Consider the following 16003-nt stretch of genomic DNA (forward strand, 5'->3'; position numbering starts at 1 on the left):
GGTTACAGCTTCATGATGTCTTTTTGTGAGCGTGTATCTCAGGTGTGTGTTTGTGTGTATCTCTGTGTGTGTGCCTGTGTGTATGTGTGTGTGTGTGTGTGTGTCTGTGTGTGTGTGTCTCTGCCCCCTTGTTCGTGTGTGTGCGTGTGTGTCTCTGTGTGCGTGTGTGTGCGTATGTGTGTCTGTGTGTATGTGTGTGTGTGTACGTGTGTGTGTGTGTGAGCGCGTGTGTATCTGTGTCTGTCCCTGTGTGTCTGTGTGCGCCCGTGTGTGTGTGTGTGTGTGTGTGTGTGTGTCTCTGTGTGTGTGCGTCTGTGTCTCTGTGCGTGTGTGTGTGTCTCTGTGTGTGCGTGCGCCCGTGTGTGGCGTACCCTCCACGCTGTAGCTGGTACCGAACCACTTCTCTCTGAGTGAACAGTGACCTTCGTTCTCTGGCGACAGCAGCAGCAGGTTGGCTCGGTCCGGGGTCAGCGCGGACACAGCGGCGCCGATCACCTGAACACACGCACAAAAGATTCTGAACGTCAGCAGAACACGGAAGGTTCCACGGTTCAAATTCTTCCTCCAGCCAATAAACCGGTCTAATCTGTTTACTGAGGTTTTCTTTTCAGTGTGAGCGACGTGTGTTTACACTGAACAGCAGCATTTTCACCAGTTTGCAGGTGTTTCTCTGACTGGGTGCAAAACAGTTAAAAACTGATGCAAAATTAGTAAAAACTTACACAAAATTACTAAAAATAGACGTAAAATGACTAAAATAGACCAAAAATAGATGATAAATGACTAAAATGGATGCAAAATTAATAAAAACTTACATAAAAAGACTAAAAATAGATGCAAAATGGTTAAACACTGATGCAGAATTAGTAAAGACTTACACAAAATTACTTAAAATAGACGTAAAATGACTAAAATAGATGATAAATGACAAAAAATGAGTCAAAATGACAAAAAAATGAGGCAAAGTTACTAAAAATAGATGATAAATGACAAATAAATAAGGCAAAATGGCCAAAAATAGATACAAAATTAATAAAAACTAACACACAATGACTGAAAGTAGATGCAAAATGACTAAAAACTGACATAAAATGGTTAATCATTGGTGCAAAATGGTTAAACACTGATGCAGAGTGCAGGTTTTTCCAGCCTGTAAAGTTCCAGGTTGGAGCGGCACCTCTCTGCAGACAGTTCTGCTCTCCGTGGGTCTCTCACACTGACCCTGGATCAGGTTCTGGGTCTCTCGGGTCCACGTACCTGCGGGTCGAACTCGAACATGAGCTGGTCTCCTGTCAGGAAGTCGTCTTTGGGGAAAAGCTGCATGTTCTCACAGACGTTCTCCACAAACTCGATGGGATCCGTCTGAGAACGCAAACACGTTCAAACACACGTTAATGTTCTTTCACCGTCGTCACGTCGTTCAAATAAGACGACAAACATTTAACACTTTAGAACGATTCCTGATCTCTGATGATGACGTGATGACACACAACAACAACAACAACCCCCCCCCCCCTGGTGTGTTTGTGCAGCTCTACCTGCTCCTGATAGTGAAACTCGTTGGCTTCAATCTTCTGAATTTCTTCGTAGATCCTTCAGATAAAAAGAAGAAGAAGTTTGCTGAGATATAAAACTTTATAGAGAAATAAGACTCTGCGGAACAAATGAGGACATAAATAAATATATAATAAATAAATAAATAAATTAATTAATAGGGTTATTGTGGCCGTCCTCTGACACTGTGCGTTTAAATTCACTGGACTTGTTTTTGACATTTAGAGTAAAGTGACCGAACCAGCTTCAGAACAATGATGCAAAATGGTTCAAATTTGATGCAAAATGACTAAAAATGTACGTAAAATGGTTAAAAATAGATGAAAAACAACTGAGAAGAGATGCAAAATAAAAAAAATCAAGAAAAATGAATAAAAATGGAAACAAAATAGTTAAAATTTGATGCAAAATGACTAAAAAACAACTGAGAAGAGATGCAAAATAAAAGAAATGAAGCAAAGTTCTTAAAAATATTTCTAAAATGACAAAAAATGAATGCAAAATTACTATAAATGTACATAAAATGGCTAAAATTGATGCAAAATGATTTAAAAATTGATGATGAAATAAATAAAACGCTTATCTCTTTTTAATGTTTGTATGAATTAAAATGTATTCTAAGTGTTTCTGAGGCGAGCAGAGTGCTGCTGCAGAGGTGCATCATGGGAGCTGAAGAGCGTGTGTGTGTGTGTATGTGTGTGTGTGTGAGGACCTCTGCTGAGGGCCCAGAGTCTGGAGCATCTTCAGGTACTGGAACACAAAGTTCACCACCTGCAGAGAAGAGAAGCATTCAGAGAAATGACGACTGATGAAACACCGTCCTCTGACCACGCTCTCACGGTCAGACGACCACACTCTCACGGTCAGACGACCACGCTCTCACGGGCAGACGACCACTGACCACGCTCTCACGGGCAGACGACCACTGGCGTTACTTTCATTAAGTACTTCATCCCCTCTGCTGCAAACGCCCAGCAGAGGGCGCTGAGAACGTGCTGCTCTGTCCAAAGATATTCAGTTTAATTTGATATAAAACAGGAAAACTCCTGATTTTTAGAGGCTGAAAACTCTGTGTGTGTGTGTGTGTGTGTGTGTGTGTGTGTGTGTGTGACCTGGTACACGTGCTGGTAGCCCTGGTTGGTGTGTGTGTGTGTGTGTGTGTGTGTGTGTGTGTGAGAGACCTGGTACACGTGCTGGTAGCCCTGGTTGGTGTGTGTGTGTGTGTGTGACCTGGTACACGTGCTGGTAGCCCTGGTTGGTGTGTGTGTGTGTGTGACCTGGTACACGTGCTGGTAGCCCTGGTTGGTGTGTGTGTGTGTGTGTGTGTGTGTGTGTGTGTGTGACCTGGTACACGTGCTGGTAGCCCTGGTTGGTGAGGGTGATGGAGATGGAGAAGATGGAGTAGGTGGAGTTCTGGTCAAAACCCGTCTCACTGTTTCCTCCAAACAGAGCAAGAGCCCAGCACCTGCAGGAGGGAGGGAGAGAGGGATGAACAAGGGAGGGAGAGAGAGAGAGAGAGAGGGAGGGAGAGAGAGGGATGAACAAGGGAGGGAGAGAGAGAGAGAGAGGTAGGGAGAGAGAGAGAGAGAGGGAGAGAGAGATGAACAAGGGAGGGAGAGAGAGAGGGAGGGAGGGAGAGAGAGAGGGAGGGAGGGAGAGAGAGGGATGAACAAGGGAGGGAGAGAGAGAGAGAGAGGGAGGGAGAGAGAGAGAGAGAGGGAGAGAGAGAGAGAGGGAGGGAGGGAGAGAGAGGGATGAACAAGGGAGGGAGAGAGAGAGGGAGGGAGGGAGAGAGAGGGATGAACAAGGGAGGGAGAGAGAGGGAGAAAGATAAAGAAAAATTGAGAACACACACACACACACACACACACACACACACACACACACACACACACACACACACACACACACACACACACACACACACACACACACACACACACACACACACACACACACACACACACACACACACACACACACACACACACACACACACACACACACACACACACACACACACACACACACCTCTTCCTCAGCAGGGACAGGATGCTGCCCGGCCCCTCGTGTCCGATCATCCAGGAGACGTAGTGAAGAGGTTTCACTCTGTAGTGTTTCCCCTGCGGGGGGACGGCCCAGCTGACGGTCAGAGCGTGGACCTTCCTCACGGGGACCACTGAAAACACACGTTTATGAAGCGTTCAATAACCAACGACGAGGTAAAGACACTAAACAACCTTAGGGCGCCCTCCCACTGTGCCTCCGTCCCGTGCCCCAGCACGTGTCACAGCTAAAGTCTGGTTCCTTTGACCAGTGTGAGTGCAACCGTACCACGTCTAGGAGCGGCACGCTTGCCGTCCACGGCCCGTTTGGGAGAGGTGGGCTTTAGTAAAGCACGTTTGCACGTGTACGAGCACGAGCGTGCGCACGTGTACGAGCACGAGTATGCGCACATGTACGAGCACGAGGCCTACGGCGGTTCTGAGGTCATTTCCTGTGCGCCTGTTGGGACGTAGAAAAAAGAAGGAGGGACCATGCGCGGACATTTCAAACAATGGCGGTGAAAGGTTCACGTTGGTGTGATGCGGAGGTGGAGTGTTTACTGCAGATTTGGTCGATGAAAAGATTCAAAAACAGTCGACAAGACGCACAAAAACTCCGAGGTCTACGGAAAGATCTGGAAACAAAGCCACGCATCGCCATGACGTCATCAATGCGTGTGATGTGTTACGGCGTGATGACGTATAGGCAGCAAGAAGCATTCTCCGAGGCCCAGGTAGTGTGAGTACAAACGGGCCTGGAGGGGGGGACAAGGACCCTAAAGCACGGGGCACGGGACGGAGGCACAGTGGGAGGGCGCCCTAAAAGTGCAAAAGGACTTAAAGTCGACGTTAAACGACCACAAAGAGGCCGCTTTATTAGGTACACCTGTCCACCTGCTCGTTGAGGCACATGGTCCAGGATGGTGCGGGTGCTGTAACGGTGTGGGGGAGGTTCTCTTGGCACACTTTGGGCCCATTAGCACCGTTAGCATGGTACCAACGCCACAGCCTCCCTGAGTGTTGCTGCGGCCCGTGTCCAGCCCTTTATGACCACAGTGGACCCGTCTTCTGATGCTCCTACAGCAGGAGAACGCTCCGGGTCACTGCACTCAGACGGCTCCACGGTCCTCAGATCTCAGTCCAGCAGAGAACCTTTGGGACGCGGAGGGACGGGAGATCGGCGTCACGGACGTGCAGCCGACACGTCTGCAGCAGCTGCGTGATGCTGTCACGTCGACATGGACCCAACTCTCTGAGGAAGGTTCCAGAACCTGGTTGAGTCTGTGCCACGAAGGATTAAAGCGGTTCTGGAGGCAAAAGGGGTCCAACCCGGTACCAGCGAGGTGTACCTAATAAAGTGGCCGATTGAATGTCTATAACGCACGGTTAGAATCCGAATATCTGACCTCTGTAGAGTTTGTTGAAGGCCGGCGTGTCGAACGGCTGCAGGAGGTGAGAGAAGTCGGCTCGAGGTTCACCGCTGAAAACAAACAAACACACAAACAAACAAACATAAATAAAAATACTGAGAATAAATTGGTTTGTTTGTGTCTCAGTCTCTAGGTTCAAGTGTCCATTCAGAGTCAAACAGCTGCTTTTTGTCTTACTTGTTCGGGACTTTGATGAAGATCTCTCTCACCCACTGCTCCAGAGTGTCCAGAGTCTCTAAAGATGCAAAACCACCAGAAAAAGATGCAAAATGATTAAAAATAGATGCAAAACCACCAGAAAAAGACTAAAAATTAGCTTTCACCCTAAAAGACTGTGCGGACGAGAGGAAAGTACCTTTGGACTGGACGGCGAGCGTCATGTAGTGAGCGGAGTAATGTCTCCTCCAGAAGAGTCTGAGCCGCTCGTACGTGTTGATCTGCTTCTCTCTGGGCTCGTGCTTCAGCGTCTGAGCGTTACCTGACAGGAAACACACGTTCGATGATGAGGGGACATCTTTACAGAGCAGCACAGAGTCAAACATGCAGCACAACGTGTGTGTGTGTGTGTGTGTGTGTGTGTGTGACGTCTGAAACTGAAAGAATTAAAGCGTGTTGGTAGTTCTCACCCCAGCAGAACTTGCTCATGGGGTGTCCCGGTTTGGCCAGACTCCCAAACAGCATCTCCTTACGGTGCGAGTCAGACGGCCGCGCCAACTGGTACTCTGAGCAGGAAATGACACACACACACACACACACACACACACACACACACACACACACACACACACACACACACACACACACACACACACACACACACACACACACACACACACACACACACACACACACACACACACACACACACACACACACACACACACACACACACACACACACACACACACACACACACACACACACACACACACACACACACACACACACACACACACACATAGAGACACACACACACACACACACACACACAAAATTCCCATAAATTCCTGTTAATTCCCGTGGAAAGTTTCCCTCTTTGAGAACGGAGCGTGTCTCCACTCACCGCTGTCCACGGCCTCCACTTCTCTGTCGATGGCGTCTTCGATCATCAGAGGACAGATGAAGAACTGAGCCCAGCTGCAACACACAGCACACTCATTCATATATTTATGTATTTACACATAAATGCAGATCGTTCTCTGCTTCTGGGAGCATTTCTCTGCTTTATGACCGGAAACTGAATTTACTTTGGTTTTTAATTCCCTCGACTTCCTGTTAATTCTTATTTATTTCGTTTAATTCCCAGAACTTTACGTTTATTTCCCGTTACTTCCTGTTAGTTCCCGTTACTTCCCGTTGAGCCTCACCGGTCGAGCGCCTCTCTGAAAAACTTCCTCTGGACGTCGAACTGGAAGATGGTCCTCTCACAGTCGGTGGAGGCGTTGTCGCTGCCGCCGTGTTTCTTCAGGAAGGCGTCGAAGCCGTTCTCCGCCGGGTATTTCTCACTGCCCATGAACACCACTGAGCGACACACAAACACATCTCAATACATCAATACATCAAAGGTTAGACGCTGCGAGCTCAGATGTGATTGAAGAAGCTCAGGACGCAGATTTAACTCTTTAAACTCAACCTTCACTGATGTTTCTGTTTATTTATTAAAATATATTTATCTCTAAAATCTGAACTGAAAGGCAACTTAAGTTATTAAACAATAATAATTAACAAAAGCATTGGATTTATGTCATGAATAAAACACTTTTTTTGTTGTTTTCCCTCAGTTTTAACTGAAAAAACACACAAAACGTTTTGATCCAGAAGGTTTTTAAACGTAAATGTTGTTTTTGAGACGAGCAGAAGGTGTTTTAATAGTTTCATCTGTGGTTTTTGCGGCGGCCTGACAGACTGAAGCTTTACCTTTCTGCTGCAGATATTAATGTTTTTATCTGACACGCACTCGTGAGCGTTCTCTCAGGGTCGGCGGTGACTCACTGTGCTCCAGGAAGTGGGCGAGGCCGGGCAGGTCGTCCGGGTCGCTGAAGCTCCCGACACTGATGCACAGAGCAGCCGCCGCCTGCAAACACATACACAAGAGAGCTGCTTTGGAATCTACTTACTGACCACAGACGAGCGTTTATGACACAAAGGTCTTCTCCTCCGTCGCACCGCAAACATTTCATGATCCGACGAAGCAAACGCTTCTTTACTGTCGGCCGTTTGTTTCTAAGTGTCACTCTGATGTTTTTGGACCAGGCTAGTTTTTATTTGATTGGAGGTTAAAGTTGATGAATAATTAGGGGCGTGGCCTCATGAGTGACAGCTAGCCTCTGGTCCTCACTTCTCCTCGGAGGCTAGTTAGCATCATTAGCATGCTAACTCCGTCATCTGGACCTGGACTCGGTCGTTCGTGTGGTGGTGTTTCCATGGAGACAAGATGGTTTAGGAACACACCGTGTTAGCGTTAGCTCTGTTATGCTAACTAAATAGCCGCACTGTCACCATGACTTGAACACAGCCTGCTCTCTATTTCACAGACACTAGATGCTAATGCTAATGTGGAGCAGCGGCGGTTTGGGGCGGTGAGCGTCGGTGTTTTCCAGTCTGTGAGCGTGGGACTGTGTTGAACATCAGTTTAAATCAGAAACGCCGCTCTTCACTCTGCAGAGACACAGGACTCCCTTTAGCTACTAACTGTGCTGTTAGCCTAGCTCCTGGCGGTGGAGCTAATGTGGCTAATTCTGTAAACGTCAGCCAGACGGCCGTATCTCCCTCCCCCCCAGCGTCACATACATGCCCCTTTTTAGTCAGAGGAAATGAGGAGGAGTCAAAGTCTGACAAGATGGAGACTCCCAGAGGAGAACATGATCGGATCAAGTTAGATAAATCTAGAACTTTGCGTGTGAAGCAGACGACCTTTCATTTTAGCGTTGGTGTGTTTTCTTTCTGACACTTTTCGTCTCGCACCTGTTTCTCGGAGCTCCCGCTCTTCTTCTTCCCTGCGTTCTCCTCGTCCAGCTCGTCGAAGTCGCTGTCCTGCTCTTCCTCTTCGTTCTCCTCCTCGTCCTCCTCCGACCCCTCGCCAGAGTCCCCTTCTTCTTCTTCCTCCTCTTCTTCCTCCTCCTGCCCGTCTTCCGTCTCCCCCTTGTCCTCTCCGGTCTCACTGCCTCCCTTCCCGTCCGCCCCGCTGAAGTCAGAGATGAGGAGCGCTCGGAGGCCGTTACTCAGCTCGATGTATCTGCGGAGAGAGAAAGATTTAAATTATCGTGTTAATAAGATGGTTCCACTTCACGTTTGTACCGACATGCGTCAGATTCTTCCGTGAGCAGCTTCACCGAGCTGCAGAAATCCAGCTACACGTGAAAACCTGCTGTGTTTGGGCAAGTTTGATCTATTTCCTGTTGTGTTTGGGGAAGTTTGATCTATTTCCTGTTGTGTTTGGGCAAGTTTGATCTATTTCCTGTTGTGTTTGGGGAAGTTTGATCTATTTCCTGTTGTGTTTGGGCAAGTTTGATCTATTTCCTGTTGTGTTTGGGCAAGTTTGATCTATTTCCTGTTGTGTTTGGGCAAGTTTGATCTATTTCCTGTTGTGTTTGGGGAAGTTTGATCTATTTCCTGTTGTGTTTGGGGGAGTTTGATCTATTTCCTGTTGTGTTTGGGGAAGTTTGATCTATTTCCTGTTGTGTTTGGGCAAGTTTGATCTATTTCCTGTTGTGTTTGGGCAAGTTTGATCTATTTCCTGTTGTGTTTGGGCAAGTTTGATCTATTTCCTGCTGTGCTTGGGGAAGTTTGATCTATTTCCTGTTGTGTTTGGGCAAGTTTGATCTATTTCCTGTTGTGTTGGGGGACGTTTGATCTATTTCCTGTTGTGTTTGGGGAAGTTTGATCTATTTCCTGTTGTGTTTGGGGAAGTTTGATCTATTTCCTGTTGTGTTTGGGGAAGTTTGAACTATTTCCTGTTGTGTTTGGGGAAGTTTGATCTATTTCCTGTTGTGTTTGGGGAAGTTTGTTGTCGTCCACATTAACATGACTGTTTTCCAAACTTCAGTCCTTCACAATAAAAGCCCATTAATGTTAAAAGTCACACCTGTATGTCTTTGGGTCGCTGGGTGATCTGGTGATGTCAGAGTCTCCCTGGTCGTCTGCAGCGGCGGCTCCTGCGCCTCCATCTCCTGCCGCCACGTCGGCCGCGGCCTCCTCCTCCTCCTCCTCTGTTGGCGACGGCGGCGGCGGCTCGCCCTGGTCTGGAGCGGACGCCTGTCCTTGTGCGCCGCCTCCACTCACCGACTTGTTGCTCTGAGGCATTTTCTGGAGGTTTACAAGGTTCCTGCACCTTTAACACATTTTAATATGTTTAGTCATTCTGCATCTTTTTGTGGTGGTTTTGCATCTATTTTCAGTCATTTTGCATCTTTTTGTGGTGGTTTTGCATCTATTTTCAGTCATTTTGCATCTTTTTGTGGTGGTTTTGCATCTATTTTCAGTCATTTTGCATCTTTTTGTGCTGGTTTTGCATCTATTTTTAGTCATTTTGCATCTTTTTGTGGTGGTTTTGCATCTATTTTTAGTCATTTTGCATCTTTTTGTGCTGGTTTTGCATCTATTTTTAGTCATTTTGCATCTTTTTGTGGTGGTTTTGAATCTATTTTTAGTCATTTTGCATCTTTTTGTGGTGGTTTTGCATCTATTTTCAGTCATTTTGCATCTTTTTGTGGTGGTTTTGCATCTATTTTCAGTCATTTAGCATCTTTTTGTGGTGGTTTTGCATCTATTTTTAGTCATTTTGCATCTTTTTGTGGTGGTTTTGCATCTATTTTTAGTCATTTTGCATCTTTTTGTGGTGGTTTTGCATCTATTTTTAGTCATTTTGCATCTTTTTGTGGTGGTTTTGCATCTATTTTCAGTCATTTTGCATCTTTTTGTGGTGGTTTTGCATCTATTTTCAGTCATTTTGCATCTTTTTGTGGTGGTTTTGCATCTATTTTTAGTCATTTTGCATCTTTTTGTGGTGGTTTTGCATCTATTTTTAGTCATTTTGCGTCTTTTTGTGCTGGTTTTGCATCTATTTTTAGTCATTTTGCATCTTTTTGTGGTGGTTTTGCATCTATTTTTAGTCATTTTGCATCTTTTTGTGGTGGTTTTGCATCTATTTTTAGTCATTTTGCATCTTTTTAAGCATTTCCAGGTGTTTTTTCATGCTTTTCCAGCAGTCAAATACTTTAAAGAAACAATATTAATTATGGAATACAGTTAAAGTGACATTTAGTCTCAAGTTTCACAAATGTGAGATTTAACGCTGCCATATTCATTATTAATTATTTCATTATCATTTTATGTGATATGAGAAATATTTGTTTTGTGTATAAAATGTCACAATAAAGTGAAAAATGTCTTTAAATGTTTTGTTTTGTCCAAAAATATTCAGTTTAATATGAAATCAAACAGATGTTTACAGGTGAAAACAACATTTTCTGACCATTTTTGCATGAAAAGTAAAATAAATATTATATTTATACCAAAAATAATATTAAAACAATTACAGAGATTAATTCATAGATTAAAATTTGACCAAAACTTTCCCCTGTTGGGATTCTGCAGGACTTTCTTTCTTACTCAGGACACAGAATCAGGTGCTTCTGTTGCAGTTTGTTTCATAAAATATCTGTACTAACAACAGAACTGCTGAATCAAATATATGCCGAATTATAAAGTGTCATCTGATGTTTCATAAAGTATATTGAGTCTAGTTTCTATCTTGTAAACTTTTGCAGATAAAGGAGGTAGAACATAAAAAAGCTGATTTTATGAATGGGGTTTGGTTGCGCGGTGACGTCGCTCTACAGAAATGAATCGGTTGCCCGCTCGCCTCCAGAGTCACGTTAACATTGGGTGAATTAAACATTAGCACCAGATAACTTCACTACACACACAGAACATCCTTTAAGCAGCTGCTGCTTTAAACACAGTTAAGTTCAGCTGTTAAATCTGGCGGTAACTGAAGTGAGTTAACGGTTAATTAAGCTACGGAGCGGATGCGTTAGCTAGCTGTCGTTAATCCTGTTGTTGAGGCAGTTAACCCGCTTTTTTAGCCACACGTGATTAAATAATTACATTTGAGTGCAGCCGATAGTTAACCGCGTATATTTAAACTTTAAAACATGACACAGCAGTTTGTTACAGTGAACTTTGACTCGAGGAGGCGCTCACCTTTGTTTCTGCGGTGAATGTGGACGAAGTTTGGCTTTTACAGTGAAAAGCCGCGTAGCATCGACACCGACAGCCGTTAGCCCAAACAAAGCCCGTGATTGGCCGACAGCGAACGCGTCACAGACAAACGGGCCCGTCTGATTGGTCGAATGTGTGATGACATAAGTCAAGTTAGATTGAGGAACACTTCCGTAGATATGGTCTTTGTAGTTCTTTTAATTAAGGCACAACTTGATAATTTACATTTTTATGAGTATTTTTAATTAATTCTGCTTTTTAAACATCATTTAATAATGATGTTAAAAAGTAGAATTAATTCAAAAATGTTTTAAAATATTATTAGTACATAAATAAATGTCTTTAGCTCAAAAAGCAGTAAATAAAACAATAATAAAATTATAAAATAATGAGTAAATACTGAAAAACAAATATTTAAGATGTAATAGATAACAACAAGTATAACAAATAACTTATTGATATTGTATTTTTATTTATTATTTATTGTATTATTTACTTATCTTGTTATTAGTATTATGCTATTTTTTATATATTTTATTGTTTTCTTTACCGCTTTTTGAGCTAAAAACATTTATTTATTTAATAATTATATTTTTATTTAATTTTTTAATTATTCTTATTATATTTTTTATATTTTTAATGAATTCTACATAACATTATTTGTGGTTATTTGATATTTCTCATATTTGTTTTATGGATTATATCTTAAATCTTTTTATTAGTTACTCATTTTAATATTAATTTTAATATTATTTTATTTCTAGGATTTTATTATTGTTTTGTTTTCAGCTTTTTGAGCTAAAAACATTCATTTATTTATGAATTTATTTTATTTGTCAGCCTCCATCTGCTCTTAAATGTACAAAGTAATATTAATTTCCCCTTTTTATACATTTATTTAACATATTTATTATGTTTCCTTTGAAATGCATAAATAATACAGAAATAAATAAGTTTTGAGGAATTTTTTGAACACATTAAAAATAATGCAAATACAAATTAACACATTTAAAAATAAATAAAAGGTAAAATAAAAAATGAAGACAGTTTAAAAGTTATTTGAAAAAAAAACACAGGAAAAAAACAACAAATTCAAACGTTCTGTTTAAAGATCGGGGTTTTTATTTGTACTAAATTTCATCTATAATATACAAACATTCACAATATTTTGTACAATCACTTTGTGCTTCTCCCTGAACGGGAGTGAACTGTAAGACAACAAGTTTACGTGTCCGTGATTTACACAGCATAAAAATAAATCCATACTCAACACGTCATCATTTCTAAATCTATCATTTACAAAGTCACGTAAAAAATAATCATATGAACACAATGTCGATAATATTTCATCAGTATGAAGAAACGCGGTGGGAGGTTCACACAGAGACGCGCGCTGTGGCAGAGATATCACAATTTGGCAGGTTTTTATATTTTCTATCTTTAATGTTTAAGAATTAATGCACATTTTTTTCTCCCTGTCTTCCGTTATTCGTAAACACACACACACACACACACATACACACACACACACACACACACACACACACACACACATACACACACACACGTACTGTATCTGAGCTGACGTGACCAAAATATCGCACTTCCGTCAAACACAAAAAACCCTTACAACTGAACACGCAATAAATATCATGATATGCAACGATACACACACACACACACACACACACACACACACACACACACACTCACACACACACACACACTCACGTTCATGTAGGAAACACTGCAAACATGACGGCTACGTGACTACAATTGCTGGGGGGAGGGGGAGCGGCGTGTGCTCTTCACGCGTCAGCCCTCGGTGGCGTTTGAATTGTGTCGGCCAGCGCAAAAGCTGAACGCCACCATGAAGCCGGGCTGCAGCGCCCAGGCTGAGGTCGAATCTCTGGGGTTGAATCTCTGGGGTCGAGTCTCTGGGGTCGAGTCTCTGGAGTCGAGTCTCTGGGGTCGAGTCTCTGGAGTCGAGTCTCTGGGGTCGAGTCTCAGGGGTCGAGTCTCTGGGGTCGAGTCTCTGGGGTCGAGTCTCTGGGGTAAGGTCTCTGGGGTCGAGTCTCTGGAGTCGAGTCTCTGGGGTCAGGTCTCTGGGGTCGAGTCTCTGGAGTCGAGTCTCTGGGGTAAGGTCTCTGGGGTCGAGTCTCTGAGGTCGAGTCTTTGAGGTTGAGTCTCTGAGGTCGAGTCTCTGGGGTCGAGTCTCTGGGGTCAGAACTCTGGGGTTGAGTCTCTGGGGTTGAGTCTCTGGGGTCGAGTCTCTGGGGTCAGGTCTCTGGGGTCGAGTCTCTGGGGTCAGGTCTCTGGGGTTGAGTCTCCGATGTCGAGTCTCTGGGGTCGAGTCTCTGGGGTCGAGTCTCTGGGGTCAGGATTCTGGGGTCGAGTCTCTGGGGTCAGAACTCTGGGGTCGAGTCTCTGAGGTCGAGTCTCTGAGGTCGAGTCTCTGGGGTCAGGCTTCTGGGGTCGAGTCTCTGGGGTCAGGTCTCTGGGGTTGAGTCTCTGGGGTCAGGTCTCTGGGGTTGAGTCTCTGATGTCGAGTCTCTGGGGTCGAGTCTCTGGGGTCGAGTCTCTGGGGTCAGGATTCTGGGGTCGAGTCTCTGGGGTCAGGTCTCTGGGGTTGAGTCTCTGGGGTCAGGTCTCTGGGGTCGAGTCTCTGAGGTCGAGTCTCTGAGGTCGAGTCTCTGGGGTCGAGTCTCTGGGGTCAGGTCTCTGGGGTTGAGTCTCTGGGGTTGAGTCTCTGGGGTCGAGTCTCTGGGGTCAGGTCTCTGGGGTCAGGTCTCTGGGGTCGAGTCTCTGGAGTCGAGTCTCTGGGGTCGGGTCTCTGAGGTCGAGTCTCTGGAGTCGAGTCTCTGGGGTCGAGTCTCTGGGGTCGAGTCTCTGAGGTCGAGTCTCTGGGGTTGAGTCTCTGGAGTCGAGTCTCTGAGGTCGAGTCTCTGGAGTCGAGTCTCTGAGGTCGAGTCTCTGGGGTCGAGTCTCTGGGGTCGAGTCTCTGGGGTCGAGTCTCTGGAGTCGAGTCTCTGGGGTCGAGTCACTGGGGTTGAGTCTCTGGGGTCGGGTCTCTGGAGTCGAGTCTTTGGAGTCGAGTCTCTGGGGTCGGGTCTCTGGAGTCGAGTCTCTGGGGTCGAGTCTCTGGGGTCGGGTCTCTGGAGTCGAGTCTCTGGAGTCGAGTCTTTGGAGTCGAGTCTCTGGGGTCGAGTCGAGTCTGCTCTGCTTCTGCAAAGTGCCATGTTATTATTATTATTATTATTATTATGATAGAATTATTAGTTTAGTAGTTTAAAAGTCTAAATTTGTTGAAAACACGTCCACAAACGACCACATTTGGACTTTAAATCGCTCGTACAGGGACGGCAACTGGCGTAAAAACAACCCCGTCAGTCGACCGAATGTTCGACGTCCAAAATGACAGAAGATACATCACTGTGACCGTGACGTCACGTTGCGCAGTGGGAACCCCGTCAGGACACCTTAGAAACCGTTGGACTTGAACCTTTGTTGGACTCGACCCGTTCCTCTGCAGCCCGGCCCGGGAGCTGTGCGTCGGTGGTGTCGCCTTAAAGCGTCTTTTAAAGCCACAAACAGCGCTAAGTAAGGCCGGTCACAGCTAGTCAGGCTAACAGGCATGTTGGAGTGGACGCACTATTACGAGCTATTCTGAGCAGAAGCAGCCGGGTGTTTCAGCGGGTGACCTGTAAACGTGTGAACGTGAGCAGCTGCGTTGGCGAGGGTCTCGTTGTGCTACGCGCTGAGAGGCGAGGCAGTGCTGAGCTTATCTGTGGACCCTGCTTCCCGCTCCGCTCAGCAGTGCACTCTCAACAGAAGGTCATTTGGCGTGCAGGACGCGGGGCACGGTGCGCCGGCCGGGTGCACGTCTCACAAGTATAGCGATGCCACGGGACTGGGCGTGGGGTTACTCTTGTTTCTTTATTATGGGATTAAAGCGAACAAGTTTGAGAGCAAAAAGTTCCACTGTGATTAAAAACAAAGCAGCAATGGGCTCCTTCCACTGTAATGGACTTTACTATGAGAGGAGCTGGTACAGGGGCCAGTAGGTAAGTCTTTAAAACACTCTTTAATAAACTCTGGCTTCACTAACTACGCTGTTGCTGCTTTGTTGTGTGTGTAGGGACTCTTCTCATGCTGCTGCAGAGGTTTGCTGTTATTTTCAGCAGCATTAGTGGTTAAAAAAGACCGTTGAATGCCTTCACCGTGCTGCCCCGAGCTAACCAATGTTAGCCACGTCCGGCTGTTAGCGTCTCTCCTGGATTTTTTACCTTAATAGTTGTTACAGGAAAAAACTGTCTCCATGATTATTTGATGACTAAAGCAGAAAAAGACCCTGGAGGATGATTTTACGCTGGATTTAAACTTTAAAGTGATTCAAAAACTTTCTTGCAGATCCAAAGTTCTGCTCATGAATCAAAACCTTTTGGATTTGCAAAACAAAAACTCTCGATCGGCGTTAAAACGTTTTTACTTTCAATGACACAGTTTTGCTCCCAAACCTGTTCTGTTTGTCTGCACGATGAAGACACGAGAGTGAACGGATGAAGGGATGAACTCCATCCCATGACCTCCTGGATCCAAAGACGCCAAACTAACCTTCGTCAGAGTCCACTGCCGCCATTCCTCCTCCGCCTGGGCAAGGACCGACTTTGGATACTTTGGGGACGGGAGGGGGGGCGGATGAAAGGGGTTATTTAAATCGCCGTAGTGATTATCGACTGCTCACGAACATGG

At 45.1% G+C, this 16003-nt stretch overlaps 1 protein-coding gene across 1 annotated transcript in view; it reads right to left on the minus strand.

Annotated features, from left to right (window-relative positions):
* Positions 1–11290, minus strand: part of nrd1b (nardilysin b (N-arginine dibasic convertase)) — a 22543-nt gene extending 11253 nt beyond the window's left edge. Inside the window, exons 1-16 of the mRNA XM_083940432.1 lie at positions 11234–11290; positions 9114–9359; positions 7994–8264; positions 7022–7103; positions 6397–6550; positions 6093–6166; positions 5656–5751; positions 5385–5507; positions 5207–5264; positions 5006–5079; positions 3586–3733; positions 2899–3019; positions 2267–2325; positions 1539–1593; positions 1258–1362; positions 372–495 (exon numbers count right to left, since the gene is read on the minus strand). Coding sequence (XP_083796558.1) covers positions 372–495; positions 1258–1362; positions 1539–1593; positions 2267–2325; positions 2899–3019; positions 3586–3733; positions 5006–5079; positions 5207–5264; positions 5385–5507; positions 5656–5751; positions 6093–6166; positions 6397–6550; positions 7022–7103; positions 7994–8264; positions 9114–9331 — 1762 coding nt within the window. The 5' untranslated portion in view covers positions 9332–9359; positions 11234–11290. The remainder of the gene's footprint in view (positions 1–371; positions 496–1257; positions 1363–1538; positions 1594–2266; positions 2326–2898; positions 3020–3585; positions 3734–5005; positions 5080–5206; positions 5265–5384; positions 5508–5655; positions 5752–6092; positions 6167–6396; positions 6551–7021; positions 7104–7993; positions 8265–9113; positions 9360–11233) is intronic.
* Between the last annotated feature and the right edge of the window lie 4713 nt (positions 11291–16003).

This window comes from Echiichthys vipera (genome assembly GCF_963691815.1).
Source record: "Echiichthys vipera genome assembly, chromosome: 3".
Classification (NCBI taxonomy): Eukaryota; Metazoa; Chordata; class Actinopteri; order Perciformes; family Trachinidae; genus Echiichthys; species Echiichthys vipera.